This window comes from Fundulus heteroclitus, chromosome 6 (assembly GCF_011125445.2).
Source record: "Fundulus heteroclitus isolate FHET01 chromosome 6, MU-UCD_Fhet_4.1, whole genome shotgun sequence".
Taxonomy (NCBI): domain Eukaryota; kingdom Metazoa; phylum Chordata; class Actinopteri; order Cyprinodontiformes; family Fundulidae; genus Fundulus; species Fundulus heteroclitus.
Genome location: NC_046366.1, coordinates 2,830,356 through 2,849,055, shown reverse-complemented (window position 1 = coordinate 2,849,055; position 18,700 = coordinate 2,830,356). Strand labels below are relative to the sequence as shown.

The 18,700-nt window shown below is 40.3% G+C and overlaps 1 protein-coding gene across 2 annotated transcripts in view; it reads left to right on the top strand.

Moving 5' to 3' along the window:
- pik3r2 (phosphoinositide-3-kinase, regulatory subunit 2 (beta)) overlaps nt 1-17,778 on the top strand; it is a 52,194-nt gene extending 34,416 nt beyond the window's left edge. For both annotated transcript variants that reach the window (XM_036137860.1, XM_012873599.3), the window contains 8 exons: nt 1,024-1,122; nt 1,206-1,386; nt 1,527-1,646; nt 4,283-4,425; nt 4,511-4,687; nt 4,803-4,874; nt 4,987-5,157; nt 9,435-17,778. In XM_036137860.1, coding sequence (XP_035993753.1) covers nt 1,024-1,122; nt 1,206-1,386; nt 1,527-1,646; nt 4,283-4,425; nt 4,511-4,687; nt 4,803-4,874; nt 4,987-5,157; nt 9,435-9,630 — 1,159 coding nt within the window. In that variant the 3' untranslated portion in view covers nt 9,631-17,778. The remainder of the gene's footprint in view (nt 1-1,023; nt 1,123-1,205; nt 1,387-1,526; nt 1,647-4,282; nt 4,426-4,510; nt 4,688-4,802; nt 4,875-4,986; nt 5,158-9,434) is intronic.
- The last annotated feature ends 922 nt before the right edge of the window (nt 17,779-18,700 follow it).

The window sequence follows — 18,700 nt, the reverse complement described above, 5'->3', positions numbered from 1 at the left end:
AATACTGATTTGTAGCCCATTAACCGTTTTAAATTAATCTGATGTTATGTGATAAACTGACACAGATTTGTGAATAATGGTGAAATAGAAGGAAACAATGCATGGTTTACTAAATTGTTTAAGATAAGAATTCCCTTATTGTCCTGCAATGGGGAAATTCAGGCGGGACAGTGGCAAACACAGGCAGTTACACACAAGTATTATCAATGAAAAAAAGAAAAGAAGTAACAAACCAGTCTAATCTAAAGCTTGCTCTAGTTTACAACTAGAACCTGAAAAGTGTGTGTATTGGTGTTCTGACCTTTTAGTTAAATGTCTATTACCTGGCTGTAAGCTCTGGTATCTCCGTATAAATGTTTTTGTTCTATGAAGGCCTCAGAGGTTTGTTAGAAAACATTAGAGAAAAACCATCATGAGGACCCGGGAGCACAGCAGACAGGTTAGTTTAGGAACCGAGCTTTAAACACCACCTGAACATGGAGACAGACCTGGCCATCCACATAAACTGGCTGAGCAATATATCAAGATTTAAAAAATATTTTTTGTTTTTAAAGAGATATAAGATGAGACTACATTGGTAATATCGAGATGGTCTATGTTGCGTTATGATTATACTTATGTGTTGCAAGTTATTTTTCAGCCCTTTGTCATATTTATCTATAGCTGGTTGTTAAAAAAAATGCATGTGAGACATTTGGGATAAAGCTTTGATTCAGAGATGACTTTTTATAATTACTCTATGAAAAGAAACTTATATTGAGATAAATATTGAAATTGAGATACTTAAATCAAATCCAATTCAGAATCTGTGGCAAGACTTGAACTCCTCATCCAATGTCAATGCAAAACTATATTTTCTAAATAGCAGAGAAGAAATGGAAAAAAACATCCCTTTTTAGATGAGGTAGTGTAAGTGCATGTAAATAAATAATCTACACCTTATTTTGGAAAAGAACTACAACAATCATTTGTGGCTGGATGTGTCAGGCTGTTGCAAATACAAATCTGCTCCCATGTGTGCAGGGAGGAAGTGAACGAGAAACTACGAGACACTCCAGATGGAACCTTTTTGGTGCGAGATGCCTCCAGTAAACTGGAGGGCGAGTACACGCTCACTCTCAGGTATAGCCGCAAGACAAAACAAACACGAGTAAAGCACACTTCCCTGGTTCTGTTCTTGATCAGATTTCCGCCTCCCCCTGCAGGAAAGGAGGGAACAACAAATTGATAAAGATTTATCACAAAGAGGGTCGGTACGGCTTCTCAGAGCCTCTAACCTTCCTGTCTGTGGTGGAGCTCATCAATCACTACCGCCACGAGTCCCTGGCTCAATACAACGCCAAACTGGACACCAAGCTTCTGTACCCCATCTCCAAGTTCCAGCAGGTTGGTGGCCATGTTATGTTCCACTTGGTGACTGTAATTTAAACCTAACGCACAGCTTTCACCAATGACCCATTTTGATTGCAGTTGTTTCTTTCTTCAAAGTGCTGAGTTTGCTGTCATCTGCTTATTGTGTTGCTCAGCTGGTTAAGGAGAACAGCATAGAGGAGGTTGGAGAGCAGCTCAAGGTCTATCACGAGCAGTTCCAGGAGAAGAGCCGCGAGTATGACTCTCTGTATGAGGAGTACACACGCACCTCTCAGGTACCACTTTTGCAGTGAACTACAGAACTGGAGCATCATTTCTCTCATGTTCTTTACTGCTAAAGAAAATGAAACTCTGCTCCTGGCAGATATTTATGTTCAAGCACTGACGCTATTACGTGATCCCAAGTATTTTGATTTATTGGCTGAACATTCTGACTATGTAAAACAGACCCCAATATATAAATTAAGTTGATTGCAGAGCACTTATTTGTTGACACCATTAACTCTTGGAGGCATGAAATCTCCAAAATTCCAGTACCTGCTAAAACCACCAGAGGGAGCTATTTTTACCCGTGCCAGAGCAACCAACAGCCACAAACAAGACAATTTGGTTTGGATTCTTTTCAGTTGTAAAGAAACTAAATAATTGTGTGCAACATATACAAATACAGGTCAAGAAGTTATTCAATTCTCAATATTCACTTAAAAAAGCAGAAAAATATTGTTTCCTTATTTAATATAGTCTATTAGCAATTTTTTACTTTATTAATTTTCAACAGCACATTCTTTACAGCATTCAAGTTTTATGCAATGAGGTACTCAGTCTATCAGCAAATTTAGAGCAAAATAACGTTTGATATCATGCCTGAAGCCTCCTTGTTGCTGAGCTGAAACTGAAAATGCTAAATAAAGCAAATCAAATTGAAGAGTTGTTGTTTGTGGGAATACTAATATGTTCTATATTGACTGACAGATAATGTTTAGTAGTATAGAAACACACAAGCGTACTTTGTCTATAAAACAGTGTTATGAAGTATATGACGTCCTCCAGTACACAGCTGTCCGCCTGTTGCATTTGGGGTTTTATATTACCTGCAGTTTTGTCCAGCTTAAACAGCATCAGTGCTGTTGTGTGAGCTACAGACTCATTCAGTCATTCTTGTCCTCTTGTTCATGTTTCTAGGATAGTTATGAGATACTAGGAGACTAGTATCTCATAACTGAAAAGATGTTAGAGACGTACTTTAGGAAATGTCATGAAGTTTATGAGGCTTCAGTTTAATAGTTACATAAAGTTGAGCCTTTAGTGGTTAAAGGAAAGGTTAACACATCAGTGTTACTTGTAGCACTGACAGTTTGACAGGTGACAGCTTCAGATTGGTGACTGCACACTCAAGTTGTTGGCACAAATATAACACCATAACACTCCTGCTAGGAGAGAGAGAGCACACACAGTCACCTTTAAAAAGGCAAGAGAAATATCTGCATTGTTAAATGCAGCCAATTTCTGAGAATGGCAGCACTAAAGTCTCATATAGTCAGTAGGAGTACTGAACAACTACTGTGAGCAGCGTGGACGTCAGCCAAGTCTGTCAGGGCAACTTGCACTGTCAGACCGGCCTGCATTGAAGCAATGTATTCTTAAATGGCCGGTGTCATGCCAAAGTAGATTTATCCCCGACAGAACTTCTATGGTTGGGAGCGTGCTTTCAGCAGGGAGAGTGGGTCCGCTTGACTGTGCCTTACCTCCAACCATCAAGACAGGGAAGTAGTAATGTTTAACTTTTGTGAAAGATGAGCGTCATTACTTCATCGTTCAGTTAGGGAGTTACAACAGAAAAGGACACTTATTGTTCTTAAGTGGCATCGTACGTTATTATTTCAGCATACCGAGAACGTTTGCCTAATATGAAGACAATCTTGTCTGTTTAACATTAAAGCTCAATATAGTCCTTTATCAACAAGTAAACGGCTCTGTGGTCGTTTCAAGATGTCTGATGAAAATAGAATTTGCTGTGATTGTTTCTCATGTCCAGAAGTTCTGTCTGCTGCAGCCAAAGAGCCACCTTCCTGAGGCCATCACTTGTAACAGATGTCTGCTTTATTCTTGTAAACACATTTGTGTTGCTAGATAACCGCATTAAGGAATCACATGAAACAGTACCCAGATATGATAAAATAAACACTTAATACAGTTAAGGCCAAAATGATTCTGAACTCTGGCAGATCTAGATTTAAAGAGGTTTTCATTCAGTCAAAATGAGGAAGGAAGCGAGGCAGATATCTTTCAGTATATAACCATGTCTAAAGATGCATGAATACTAGGTGGAGACTGACAGATAAAGATAAAAAGATGCAGAGACAAACAGATAAAAACAAAGACAGGAAAATGGATAAATAAGAGAAAGATGGAGAGAGACAGAATCTGGCTACTCATATGGAGCTGTATCCTAGGATATTAACGGAAGGTTGAGTGGAAGGAAAACATATTTTCACCAATTCCCTCCAACCCACTAATGGTGAGATCAAAACGAACTTAACTTAGCTGCTTAATAAGTCTGCTTGGCCAGAATCAGCAGTCAGTGGCCCTTTAGACCCTTTAGACATGTTGCAGTAGCACCCCAGCAACACCTTCTGAGCAGCCTTAACTGAATTTTGGCCTTAGTTTCCACACTGTGACTCTCCAAATGGCCGACTTTCTTCCTTGTAAGCCAGAACAATGTATAGAATGTATCTCATTAAAAGACTTGAAATCATTGCAAGAATATTGTGGAACGTTTAGATGATGTTGAATCTGTAACCTTTTACAAATCCTGGTTGTACGTTGATGCTGTTAACTGGTAAAGTATTACCAGTGCTTCTGGGAGAAGCCAGGTGGTGTTGTTTATGTTTCTTTAATACCTTTGCTACAGGAGCTGCAGATGAAGCGAACAGCCATTGAAGCCTTCAATGAAACTATCAAGATCTTTGAAGAGCAGTTTGAGACTCAGGAGAAATACAGCAGAGAGTCTTTGGAGCGATTCCAGCGAGAGGGCAACGAGAAGGAAATTCAAAAGTATATTGCTTTTGATATCCTGATCTTATTTAGCTTCTTTTAGTTTTTGGACATTTGCCCAAATTTCGCTATTCTTTGAAATTAGGATCCAGAACAACTCTGAGCGTTTGAAGTCTCGTGTGAAGGAGATCCATGACAGCAAGCGTAAACTGGAGCAAGACCTGAAGCAGCAGGTGTCTGACAACAGAGAGATCGACAAGAAGATGAACAGCCTCAAGCCAGATCTCATGCAGCTCCGCAAGATCCGGGACCAGTACTTGATGTAAGCGCCGTTTCTGTTCTGTCTGATTTATAAAACTGATCGACGAGTACATACAGGAGGCATTTACACTGCAGACGTCTTCAGCAATGTCTGTGGGGGGGCTCCTGTTTTTCAGATGGTTGACACAGAAGGGAACAAGACAGAAGAAGATCAATGAATGGCTGGGCATAAAGAACGATGCTGATGAGTAAGTGGTATAGCTCAGTGATTTTGACATCTGGATGCTACTATAGTTCTCAGTATTGGAAGCATTCATTTAGGAAAGTGCCTTGATGCTAACGCTTGACTTGTGCTTTCAGCTCCTACTCTCTGGAGGAAGATGAGTGTTCGCCTCATCATGATGAATGCACCTGGTATGTAGGTGACATCAAGCGGTCCCAGGCTGAGGAAATGTTGAGAGCGAAATGCGATGGAACCTTTCTCATCAGAGAGAGCCAATCGCAGAAGGGCTCTTATGCCTGTTCTGTTGTGTAAGTTTTTCTTCTTCTATATAAGGATGTCCCGATCAGGATTCTGCCTCCTGTTTCTCAATCCGAGCCATTTAACAATATACATTTGCTGAGACTGAGTCCCAGTCTAACATTACATGAAATTAAGAAACACAATGCTCTGTTTATACTTTTAACCTTGGTAGCTTTGTAATGAAGTAAAAGAGTGTGACACATCTTATCACTTTATACACTTAGTCTCTGATCAATGACAACCCAGACACCGCCATCTCTCCTAGTCCTTCTGTTCATAACAAAATATCATGACTATTTTGTCCCATCTGGAGTTTCTGTAACTCTGACTCAATGCGCTGCTCCTTGGTTTGTGGCATTGTGGCCTTTACTCATAGCATTTAGACAGGAAACAAGTTCCCAAGTTTGGGAATTGAACCCCAGACCGAGGACTAATAGTCTCAAAAAGGGGCACCCACCCTACTGCCACATTACCTTCCGCCACAACATGAGTTTAACTGTTAAAATTCTACTATAAGGCTGTAGCTGAACATTAAAAGAGACATATAATGCAAAATCCACTGTTTTAGCTTTTAAATCCATTTTGTTGTATGCTTGGAGTCTGTAAGAGTGCAGAAAATGTGAATGTAGTCTGTCCAGGAGCTGTGCAGATACATTTATATTCTGTTTATGTCATAATTTTGAAGCTGTTCAGTTTTCTCTATTTTCTGTTACGTTTTTTTGATAATTTTTGTCACAATATTTGCTGCGGAGCTGCTAAACAGGGTCATGGACTTCCATCTTACCAATTTTGCAAATACACCATTTTTATTTTTCTCTGCGATTCTGTAGTCCAAGCTCAAAGATGCTGAAACTAGTGTATAAGTCAAAATGTTTTGTTGTTGGGTGTATTAATCCACACAATTCATTACACCATCCTCCATCATACTGCAAAGATGGCCGAACAGGGTGGGTTCTCTCTCTCAGTCCGTCGTTGGTGTATCTCTCTCCAGTTCTCCTCCATCACTGACTCAGCTCTCAGGAGCCCACACAAGAAATAGGTTTTGCCACATCTAGCTGTTAGGAGAAATAGATTCTACGATGCTTTCAAAACCCTTTTCTTTCCTTTCTAGAGGACAGCAAATTCATAACATGCTAGATTAGAATATCGCTATCACGGTCTAAGACTTGCACTGAGATATTCTTAGCAAAGTGGAAACAAGGAAGAATTCTGTTGACTGAGCTTTAGCAAAACATTATTTTAAATAACATTACGTATCAAATGTATTCACTTACAATTCAATCTTACTAAAAGCATTAAGCATGCTATGTAACATCTTCATAGTCACTGGATTACAGTTTAGGTCAGAAGGGTGGATTGTTCTAACCTGACAACAGCCAGATGCATGTCTCGCTCCGCCTAGCTCCACTCACATACATCTGGGTCATCGCCCATTGAAAGTGATTTCTCCAACCAATTTTATGGTCTGGCCAATCAGGACGCAGGGCTGGCATTTCATAGATGTGACGTAGTGGAGACGCGACCATGACGTGAGACTGTTTTGATAGCAATGGCGGCTCGTCGAGGAAGCAAGCGTTAACATTGATGCTGCTATTTCTTCCATGTTGTCCAATCTACCTAATATTGTTTCATTAAAAGAACATCAGAGAACGCCTCTGAAGGCTTTTGTTGGTGGAAACCATGTTTTCGCCCTTCTCCCGAGCGGACTTAGCAAGTTTTGTTTTCCGGGGCGCGTCAGCTGCAGACGCGGACGTGCCCCGGAGCGGTTAGCGCGATCCATGTTAGGAGGCCTTTAGTCCTCGACGCGGTCGGCCGGGGATCGACTCCGACCCGCGGCGCTTTTTCCGCCTGTCTTCCCCCCTCTACCTGTCAGCTCACTGTCAATAAAACGTGTTTTTTTTTTCCTGCGTCGCTCTCATCAGCGTCACGGGTTAGCTTCGGTGTGAGTGGTTGAAATAGCACGTCGATAAAGATGACAGACAAGTGGCTTATCCAATCATATGCAAGAAGTTTTGATAAGGCCCAGCCTTCAAAAAAGGCAATTCCTATGGAGAGGTCCCAGATGGATGTGAGTGGAGCTAGGCGGAGCGAGACATGCATCTGGCTGTTGTCAGGTTAGGATTGTTCACGTCTGTGCCTAAATAAGTTTGTCAGTGGTCAGTTTTGTGCTTGTTTTAATGTTACAAGCATATTCTTGCTGAAAGTACCTTTGTCCTGAGGACATCCTAAGGACAAGTTGTGCTAATGGGACCAACCAGCTAAGATCTATCCAAAGGATTGAATAAATGATTCGGTTTTATCCCTGGAATTTTATTACTTTGACATTTATAATGAATTGTGAAATAAGAATAAATCTTGTGAGAATTTGTCAAAAGAATGCATATTTACATACGTAGATGTGTCTGTACTAAGTTCAGTTTTCAGAATAATCAGCTCCAGTGGACATTTTGATTATTAAAAAGGCTTTATTAAGTAAATAGTAGTGGTTCATATAACTTTTTTAGATTTGATTTTACAAAGTGAAACATGATTATTAACTACAAAATGAAAACCTTTGCTTCCATGTTATAACTAATTGCTTAAAAAAGATGTTCTGGCTCAGCTAAATAGTTGCTAATGACCAGTTGATGTGTTTACAGTAACTACTACAGACTAATGAACAGGAGATGATGGTGCAGAGGATCACTGGGAACTGTCGGGAAGCTCTGTCTGAGCTCTCCTTTTGCAGAACTGTTGGCATGAACCAATGAGAAATGTAATGTAAACAGTTTACACTAAATGAGGTCTATCAATACACAAACTTAATGAAAGAACAACATGGCTCTTTATAAGGAACAGTTAAACACCTCCAATTGATTATTGAGGACAGTGGTGTGCCAGTTCATCTTTAGCTAGTTCTTAATTCAGTCCAGGCAACTTAAAATAATGAATGTTCATGGTACGCCAGCTAAACACGCTGAACTAAGAAAGCAAAACAAGTCTAACATTTGTTTGAAAGCTATCAATTAGTACTAGGTTTGTAATGACAGCCACTTTTAAAACACTGAGGTTGGTGTTCCTCTAATAAAATCCTAATTCTGTTTGACCACAGTAGCTGACGAAATCTTCAATCATATGAACTAAAGACAACTATTGTGGTGTTTTATCCACTACCTGCACTAAAACTCTTTATATTTCACATTTAGTGCTTACAAAAATATTACAGTTCGCAGAAAACAATCAGGTTGTGCTCAGCTGAAAAAGAAAACTGCACCCCCCCCTCCTGAAGCTCCAAAAACACTGGAGCAGATTTGAAAGTAGGCTACTTCTTAAATAACTGACTCCATATGTAAAGTTTGGGGAATACTTTGTCGCCTGAAAATAGCTTGGTGTGTTCTTTGGATTGGAGCAGCACTTGGGAAGCCACTGATGGTGTTTTAGAAGCATGCAAGTACACAAAGTATAGAAAAGAACATACTGTAAACTTCCTGTTTGTGTCACATGACACAAACAGGAAGAGCAGGGGTGTCGCTTTCTCTCTGATTTTATCTGCAAAATAATGTAATACAAGTTCGGCTAGTTGTCCAGACAAGAAGGGCTGCAATTAATAGGCTATGATATTTAAAAGTTGACCACACCAAACAAACCCAAACCTCTCCCTGGTGGTTCAGCTTCAGTAATCACAAGCACTAGACCAACAGTGAGGGAGTCTGGATACGGATCATACGGGTGCTGTGATCCAGAGCCGAAACCTGGAATAGACCGATCTGAGCATCTCTTTCTTTCTCTCGCTCCACGCTGAGCCACTGATGCACCTGAAAATCCTCAGGGTTCTGTTGTGGATGTTGTGTGTAACTTTATTGCAATGTAATTCAAATTGTTCTAATTTTATTTCTATAACCGTTGTTATGACAGTTGTGTTGTTGAAACTGCAACTGCAATTTATTTTTTGAAGGTTGGGGGTGCGTGAACTCGGTTGGGACACAGAAAGGGGTGCGCGGCTAAAAAAGTTTGGGAACTGCTGCTTTAGATGATAAAATCTTCTGTGATAAATCAAAGAGCTTCCTTGTGAGCCAGCAGAAAGACTTCTTGTTTAGACTTGGACATTAGTTGAGCTTTGTTCTGCACACTTGTTGTATGGAAAAAACTGCTTTAATTCCTTCAGGCACCAAAATATCTAAATGACTTTTGGATCTGTACTAGAAAGCTAGGAACTACCAGTTTACTTGTAGTGCTAATGTACTATACTGTGACACTACTGCTATATTTGAAGCCAATCTGATGATACCTCTGCTCTTCTTTTCAGCGTTGAGGGCGACACGAAGCACTGTGTCATCTACAAGACAGCTACAGGTTACGGCTTTGCTGAGCCCTACAACCTGTACTCCTCTCTCAAAGAGCTAGTGCTCCACTACAAAAACATCTCCTTGGCTCAGCACAACGACCAGCTGAATGTAAATCTAGCCTACCCGGTCTTGGCCCGCTCCCAGAACCAGAAGTAGAACCAGCAGCCCGGATGAATAATTACCAGCAGGGGACAGGGGGCCAAGCCTCTGTAGCCCAGGACGGTGTCAGGTGAAATATGCCCACTGCCACTGTCTCAAAGATAAAAAGTGTGTTTTTGCCTGGAGCCCCATGTAAAGTTCCTTTACTGGATCCCAGTCCGTTAAAGAACAAACATTGCTGAAAACATGACCTCACAAAAAGCCCACCACTCCTGGTACGGTCGGGCTGGTCGATACGTTAGGCAGTCACAGGTCTATGTTGTCAAATATAAAAAAGCCCCAAACAACCAGGAGAAGGTAGATTGGACCCAGATAAGTCAGAGACAACATGTGTTAAAGGAAAAGGAAATAAGCACAAAAAAGTCATTTTAAGGCTGCACAAAAGAAATGGAAAGAACACGATGAAGCAATTGGAAATATGACTTTAGTGTGACTTTTTTTTCTTTGATTTTTTTTTTATTTCTTTTTTACATCTTAAGCACAAAATGTCAGTGTTTAAACAAATTTTCTGCGTGTGAACCCCCAGACTCCCTGCAAACTCGTCATAAACTAAATTCTGGTTTGTAAATCCAGAAAGGAAAGGGTGGCCTGAAGCAGGCTGCTCACTTTTCACGGTTTGGGCTCGGGCTGGGGGATTTTAAGGGGTTTTAAAATAAAAAGATGGCTTCACTTAAAAGCTTGCAAACATACCGCAGGAATAGCTTTGAGTGACCATAAGCCTCTGTTACTTTGAATGATAGGGGGTTGATAGGAGGGGGTTAGAAAATGCACAGATATCAATGTGGGCAAGGCTACAGCTTTAAAAGATAGACATGCAGGTATATTTTAATAGAATCGTTTCTTTTCATCTGCTTTGCTGTGTTGCTCTCTCACTGGGCCTCTTTTTGAACTGATGAAAAGAAATGCCCAGTAATTGTTGTATAGGAGCAAATGCATGGTACATATTTGGTATATTATCAATGAAAACATCTACTTTGAATCACAGTACGCTAGATTGCCAGGTACATTTACAAGCGCAGTTCCATGATTGAGGTGCGCTGCGTCGGACGCCTCTTCCTTTTTCTCCTCTTTAATACTGTAGCACCCGTAGCTCGTGACACTCAGCACTCACTCTTAGTGCTCTTCTTATGCGTGTAATTTCACAACGGTACCGGCACTTGTTGAGTATCGACCTTTGTGATTCTCATACCTTTGGTACTGAATTTGTTTCTTGTAAAGTTTGAGTGTCCCCCCCTCAGATAAATGTTTATTAGAATTTCTTTAGTGCAGAGTTTCTGGTGGTACATCTCTGCTGCGCCTGACTGTTGATTTCATCTGATGCTTGATTCAGAGAGCTGTAGAACATTAATGTACAAAAAAAAGAAGGCAGTAATATATGTGGTGTACAGTATATTTTAGACACACATGCCGTAGGTGTATGTGACTTTATAGAGCTTAGCTTAGCCGTTCCTTTTACGTTTTCAGCATGTTGCTTGTTTTCTTGGGTTCTGTTTGAGGATGCAGATGATCCATCAAATGTGAGCCAAGTGAAGGACATGTTCTTATGTAGCACGACAGGAATAAAGGAACACGTCCTTTAGGCGTTCAGCTAAGAGATTACCAGGTTCAGCCTGTATTGAGTTCTTCATTTAGGTTGTTGTTTTTATTTTTAATTAGGACAAATGGTAATAAAAAAAAATCTGCTGGTAAGTAGTGCTGAGGTGGTGGTGTGTGGTCTTACAAGCACACCAAATTTTAGACCCAGAAACGGTCTCCAGGTCCGTGCTGTGACGGCGATCTCTTATTGTTTGTTTGAGCGTTTGGCTCGAGGTACGAATTTTGTCACCTCCATTCGGTATCGCTTTTAAAGCACAGCTGTTGAGCTGCAGAGATATGCGGTGGTCCATGTGGTCAGTGGAATCGCCGCAGAGAGAGGGGACACAAGGCTGCTTTTAGGTGGGATTTCCCCCAGCTGATTTCTGAAGCTAAGCAAATACAAATCTTTGTTCATTTCTTACGCAAATGACTGAGAATGGTAAAGAGAATATATATATGGATATATATTTTTGTATAGAGTCATGGAGCAGACAAGTCATTTATGATCGAGCGTGTGAGACTCTTTGATTTATGTCTTTTGTTGGGGATGTTTCCAAAATGTGATCGTCACCAGTTATTTGCTCCTAGAAGCAGGTAAGGAGGTGGTATCAAAAATTGGAGGTGAAGACTTTAGCTTCCAACTCAAACAAAGCTCTTGGAGTGGCATGACTTACTGAGCTGAACAGAGCCTGGAAAGCTCAGATCAGGGTGGATCAGTTGTACTATACAGTAATTTGCACAGTTCTTGGTAAAGCGTAGATCCCAAGAATGAAACTAGAGGCCACAGTGGTGCTTCTGATTAGAGGGCTACACAGACCTGAGCGACATAGATTAGAAGTGCCTTTTGTCATCACAATGAGTTTGTTTTCTACTTGTTGTCACTGGAGCGTCGCTCCATAAGATGGTGCCATGGCCACCATGCTGTTGTGCCACATATTCACACATTTGCCATATCTAAAATTAAGGAATATCCGGTAAATAAGCCTAGGTGTGGTGTGTGATTGCGTCTGCGTGTTGGAGCATCTGAGCATGTTCTAGTCAAGAGGACGACTGGTTTTACTGTTACATCCTAGGTTGTTACCTCTTTCTTTGTTTGGTTGCAGCTGTACAGTAGCTTGGTTCTCTCTTATTGTGTACTAAAGCTTTGTTCTTTTTTTTATGTGTCAGATATATCTTGAAATAAAATGTAGATGAGTTAGAAATGTGAACAGTATCCAACTTTAGTAGCCTCCCAAGTTAAAGGAATATGCTTCTTTTTTGTTTAAGATTTCTTGAAGTGTGGTTGTGGGGAGTACACATGACTAGCAGGTGCCTAACCCGATGTAGACAGCTGGCACTGGAATCCCAGTATGGAGAATAAATAAAAAATGACGGGGCCAAGAACATATAGCAAGTGTCCAACGAACACCCAGGTCTGTTCTCCTCAGTGTATTTAAAACTGTACAAGATGAGAAGAATGGACCTTTTTTTCTCTTCTTGTCTCTCCTGGTCATATTCGGAGAGGGAAGGAGGACAGACACAAGGAAACGAGACGAGGCCATGTGCTTGTTAAACTAAGCTGTTCTTGTTCTGGACATCTCCATCTTCAAACCACTATTTGGTTCTTGTTGCAGAATTCTGCTATATAATCTTCATATTTTTGATGCAGTTGCATTATTTCAGTTTGGAGTAATATAGATCAGAAGTTTTATGATGGTCTCCGACTAATAAACTCAGTTTAGTTCTGTCAAATATATATTTTATAAGCTCATTGTACAATTTCTATTAGCTTCTGAGAGGAGACTGTCTCACATTGAATTGAATCTTTCTATCAACATGTTATGGAACATTCACAAAGACACCTGTCAAAAAAGTTGCATAGTTTAAAGGAAACATTTCTTAGCTCATTCTTGTTTGGCTAAAGATTCTGTAGAACGGCCTGGTCCTTCATCTTTTATAGTCCAATAATGCTGATTCAGGTTTTATTTCTTAAAACAGCAACCTGTCCTTTGCAAGGTTAGTACAAAGCTATGCCTTCTACGGCAGTAAATAAATACTTGGATGGAGAGGTGCACAGATGTGAGAAGTTTCACGTTTTCTAATTTTGTAAAGCTTTGACCTCCTCTATGCCAATTTGGCTGATTTTGATTTCTCTTGAAGGATAACAGCCTTCTAAGCAATATTGTATTGTACTGCCTGGTTGATTAAAAATGTTGACTTTTCACGGTGAAATGTTCAGGATTACCAATAGCCCAGTTAGCTGTTCCTTTTGGGTTGCTGGAAATACACTATTAGGATATATCCTTCAGGCAATGGGATCTGAATGAACAGAACCCAACTAAAGGGAATTATAGCCTTATAAAACAGATTGTAGCCCACTAACTTTAGTAGAAGTAGAACATATCACAGCACATCGTTTCATCTTCAAGTTCCTTTGATAAAAAATAACAGCTGTGTCCAGGCTAATATTTTGGGGAAGTAGTTCCTTGCCCTAACTGAGGTTCCTAAGCACTGCCAACAGGATGTTCCATGAAAGATTAACTTGGACTCTGAGTTGGGTTAAAAGTTTAGTTTGACCTAAAAAAACAAAGCAGAGCCTTGCTGCGACCTGCTGACGCCTCCCTTTCTGCTTCAGTTAAGAAGCAGCCTGTATTACCAGCTCACATGTCTCCATAAAAAAATACAGTCTTCCTCCAGCAGCAACATGCGCTCTGAGGAGGGCTGTTGTCGGCGTATGTTAGTGTTTTGGTATGATGCCTCTGCTCATCTGCATGAGGTCATCCGGTTCTGCTGACCAGCAGATTTCTCGGTGCCTCTCTGCTTAGATGTTCATGCCCTGAGTCTTTTAGCTTTTAGTTTGGCTGACACTCCCAAACAGGTTACCAGAGGCCCACAGATTAAATGCCAGCAGATTAAAAGCACTGGAAAATATAGCGCCCATATTCAAAATAAAAGCAAAGGCTTGCATGCAGAATGAATACTTAATACCAGATAATGTGTTTTCTATTGACCTATAGTGGACAGATCAGGGACAAGCAAAAGGCCACATGTGGTCCAGGGGCTGGAAAATTCCCAATTCTAACATATAAATATTTGAATTTAAATGTGGAAACAACAATTAACACCAGCTGTAGATGTTGCCAGTGCAATAAAGCCCCTTTTGCAAAATGTTTAACCAAAGGGAAAGATTTGCTCCAATTCCATTACGGGCCTCGGCTCCAGGGTCCCACATCTCTGCTGATTCTCCTTACTGGGACTGTCATTACCAGAGTCTACTGAAGGTACTGCAGGTAACATGCTGACTGCTCAGACGTTCTCTACACATGGACAGAACATCCCCTCGTCATGCATGCAGCCTTCCTCTGTATTTTTCTTTCTAAGCTTTGGCCGATTTGCTTAGTTTAGTTTGACGGACCAACACTATAGTGACGGCACGCGTTTATTTCAGCTTCACTCAGACTAGTGTGCAGTCCAGCACTCTGAAACTAACAGACAGCAACTATGCTTTATCAATAGTGTTTTATTTTTAGATCACAATGTTATGGACAGTATATTACAAGTAATTGACGTTTCTTTTGTGTATCGGAATATAAAGTGTACAGTATGTGCGTTAGGTGTTCTGCAGTCATTAACTGTGTTGTATTTTGCTTCTGGCTGATTGCATTATTTTTCCTCATGTTTATCAGGTGAATAGTATCAAGTCTGTATGTTTCAAACAAGTTAAAAACAAAGCTGCTGGCTCGTTTATGCAATTCCTGTCCACACAGCAACGTTGTACAACTTGACCTATTGGTTTTCCTTAGAGATCCGTTTATCCAATTGGTAGAAAGGGCATTTTTCTACTGTGGTTTCAGACAGTTGCAGATGTTTTTTTTTTTTTTTTGTTTTTAACTACTTTTCAGTTTTGGAATTATTCAGATTCTGTGTTGCCCCTGGGAAACGTAGTCCTAAGCCCCAGTTTGAACACGTTCAAATGATCCAATTTAGATGTAACTCAGGAAATATGCAGCCCAGTAATGGGGATGTGAATTATTGCCACAACCAGAAGAAGAGCAAAGTGAATAACTGGGGACTTCCCACATCTATAGTGATTGAGTTCAGTTCAATTCCATTTATTTCATTCGATCTCTATGCGGTTGTTAAGTCTGACGTCACAGGTGAACTACCGGGTCCACATCAGCTGTACATGACACTGTGGTTTATGCTTACGGCTCATTCTCAAACTTCTATGTATGCTTTACAGTGTCAAACGTTAACGTTGTATGTACTGTAGTTAGCATATGCGACAGGTTAGTTTAATGCTAATTCAGCAAGTCAGCAAAATCGCACCATTTCAATAATTTCCTGGAGAATAACTTATCCACTGCAGTCATCTCCTCTTCTCCTCATCGCACAGGAAACGATAAAATGACAGCTGGAGTTGTTTGTTTTTTGTCTCCGATCTATGAACACAGCACAGCAGCATATTGAATAAGCGACGGATTCGGTCGGCTTGGACCCGGAAGCAGTGGTAGATACGTCACGACTTAACAGCCCCATTAGAAAGCCCAGTAACACGTACAGCTTCTTGAGTAGTGAAATAATGAAATATCTTCCCAAAAATGTGCATGTATCACCTGTTAAATCAATAGTCTTTCTCCTGTTCTGCAGAGCGTCACATTATTTCCCTAGCCAACCTGGAGAAATTCTCCCAGCAGCAAAGGTGAAATGGGCAGAGGCAAAAGACTTTTTAGAGTCTTTAAGCATCAGCTGCTCCTTAAAAATAATTATTTTTAAGACGAATGATTGCTCATTTTCTCACCATCAAACACAAAAACTTTATCACCACGAATAAAAAAACAATTCAAAGTATTTGTGGTCTTGAACGGAATCACTAGTTAATTATGTAGAAGTCTTTCTCTTTTAGGGACTTCTTTCTGATTTACTGTGTGCTTTAAACAAATCTGATACACACCCTGATGTGAACCGATGTCTAGAGCTGCTTCAAGGCTGCTGTGGCTGAATCCCATTTCCTGTGGTAAACTAATCTTGAAGTATCCTTTAAGTAAACTGATGATTAGTGTTAGTCCAAGACTCTGAACCTTTGGTCCACTTAATAGTTTATTTCCCACTGGGATAACATCCGAGTGCAGATTTGCTGTCTGTCAGCAACTGAAACTATTTAAAACCAAAAAACATTTGGTATGCATCAAACTACACATCCTGATGGATGTTATGATGCTTTAATATTTCAATGTGATAAATACTTTTATCTTTTCTATTTTTCATTCTGAATGCGACTAACAGTGATATCAGACAAAATATATTGGAGATCTTCTAAGTTTGTGCCATAAAAAATGTTAATTAAGAAGAACCTGAAAAAATGTTGACGTGAAAAGCCACAGCCCTTTGCCCTCGCCCTTCTCCTTCTTGAAAACAGTCGGGACGCCCTACATCTTAGAAATTTAGGGTTGAGGACTAGGAAGTAGATGGAAGGACTTCTAGGATTCGGCCTTTGCAGCTCCTTATAGCATTTCTAGCCATCCACAGCAGCCCCAAGCAGCTTGGTGGCTACTCTCATGTAAAGAATTACCAGGTGCATTCTGAGGATCAAGGATCACGCTGACTTGTTCATAACGCCTGAATCACATCTGTGAGTTTGGCTGCTTTGCATTTCTCAAATGTCAGAAAAGTGTTTGTTTTCATTTCTTTAAGCTAGAATCTAAGTTGTTTAAGCAGTTCTATTTTTTGTGAGTAGAGGCAGATTTGAAGTGGCGCCATGAACGGTGGAGTTACTCCTGCCTGAGCGATGCGGCGCTCGCGCTGCGTCTCCCTGCAGCAGATCTGTGGGGTCGCTGAAGGCGCTGTGGACTGGATCCGGCCTGGATTCACACTCACAGGCCTGAAGAGACGAGGACAAGTAAACTTGTCACTTCTTTGTGCGTGGAGCAGTGATGGCATTAGAGGGTGATCTATAATTGGTTTTGAGTGTATTTTTGTTTTTATTTGGCTTTTTTAAAAATCTGATAGATTTGTCTATTCTTGTGTTGTTTTTTTTTGTATTATCTGTTAACGGTAAACTTACAGAGCCTATACAGAAAATGATAAGCTAGCTTGATTTTTTTTTTTCCTCTATACAGAAAAAAACAAATACAGATGTTTACAAGATGTAATTAACCAAACAGTAAAGTTGAGCTTGAGAATCAGTCTGTCTGTCCTCCACGTGGCTGTGATAGATTGATATTACTTTTATTTCCCTCATTGTAAACTTGAAGATGTTGTAAGACTGCTTTTTCTCTTTTGTTTTTCTTCAGCTTTGTGAAAGCCTGGTTGTTTTCCCAGTAATAACTCAGCGGTATAGTTTCTGTCCATTTTCCCTTGCTATTCACGAGTCCATATGCTCTACCTGCTGACTACTTCGACTCACACTGAACCTTTATGTGCTTGAACTGAACTTGAGACCCTGTTGAATCTCTTGCTGTTTCTGTTCACAATGAGGTAGGTTTCACTGCGACTCTGCCTGGTGGGTGTTTGATAAAGGTCACTACAAAGAGTTTCAGGAGCCTGTACAGAAATGTTGTGAACAATAAAAGGCGCCGCTTGGCGAACATACTTGAGTACAAATTCAGTACAATAATAGTGAATTCAGGAATAACTATCAGCTATCCAATTGTTTATTTTGCACTATACAGCAAAGGCTCTTCAGATGACAACCTGGATTAGTTTATCTTTTGGTTGGTTAGCTCACTCTTTTAAGACCAAAATTTAGCCATATAATGTCACTTTGTGTGTAAAATATGATGACAACTGCACTTTCATTTCCTGTTTTTCTGCCTTTTCCAGTCTTTTCACATCTTTACTTCGTAGGACAGAAAGGTTGCTAGACTGTGAGATTGAGCCCAAAGACAGTCCTGTGAAAGAGTATGTGCCCTCTTAGAGTTCTTCAGATTTAGTTTCTTAATATTATCACATATTTAACTATCAAAGATAAACCTACCAAATACAGAAAGTAGTTTTCTCATGATTTTATTTATTGAGGAAAAAAAAGTTCCAAAGCAATCTGGCCTTATGAAAATAGTTCAATCATGCATTAACTGGGATTAGCCATAGTTTTGGACAGATGAGTGGATTTTAACAGTCATAGCCAGCCCTGATTAGTCATACTAGTAGAAACAACTAATCACCTACATAGAACATGTCTAACATCTTAAAGTAGACATATTGATTTCAAAAGGCAACACAACATCCCAGCCCAGAACAACATCCAAACAACTGCAGGCCTCCCCCGCCTCATTTAACATCAGCGTTCATTATCTAACTGAAAGAGATGGGTGGAAGAATGGCATCCAAGGTGCTGACCAAAATGAACATAAAGACCCATAACACATTGGCCAGAAATCCTCTTAATGATCTCCAGGATATATATGTGTGTGTGGGTAGGGGGGGGGGGGGGAGGATATTCTGTAAAACTGACAAAACTGGAACTGTTTGGAAGGTGTGGGTCCTTTTACAACAGCCGTGAAATTGTCAACTT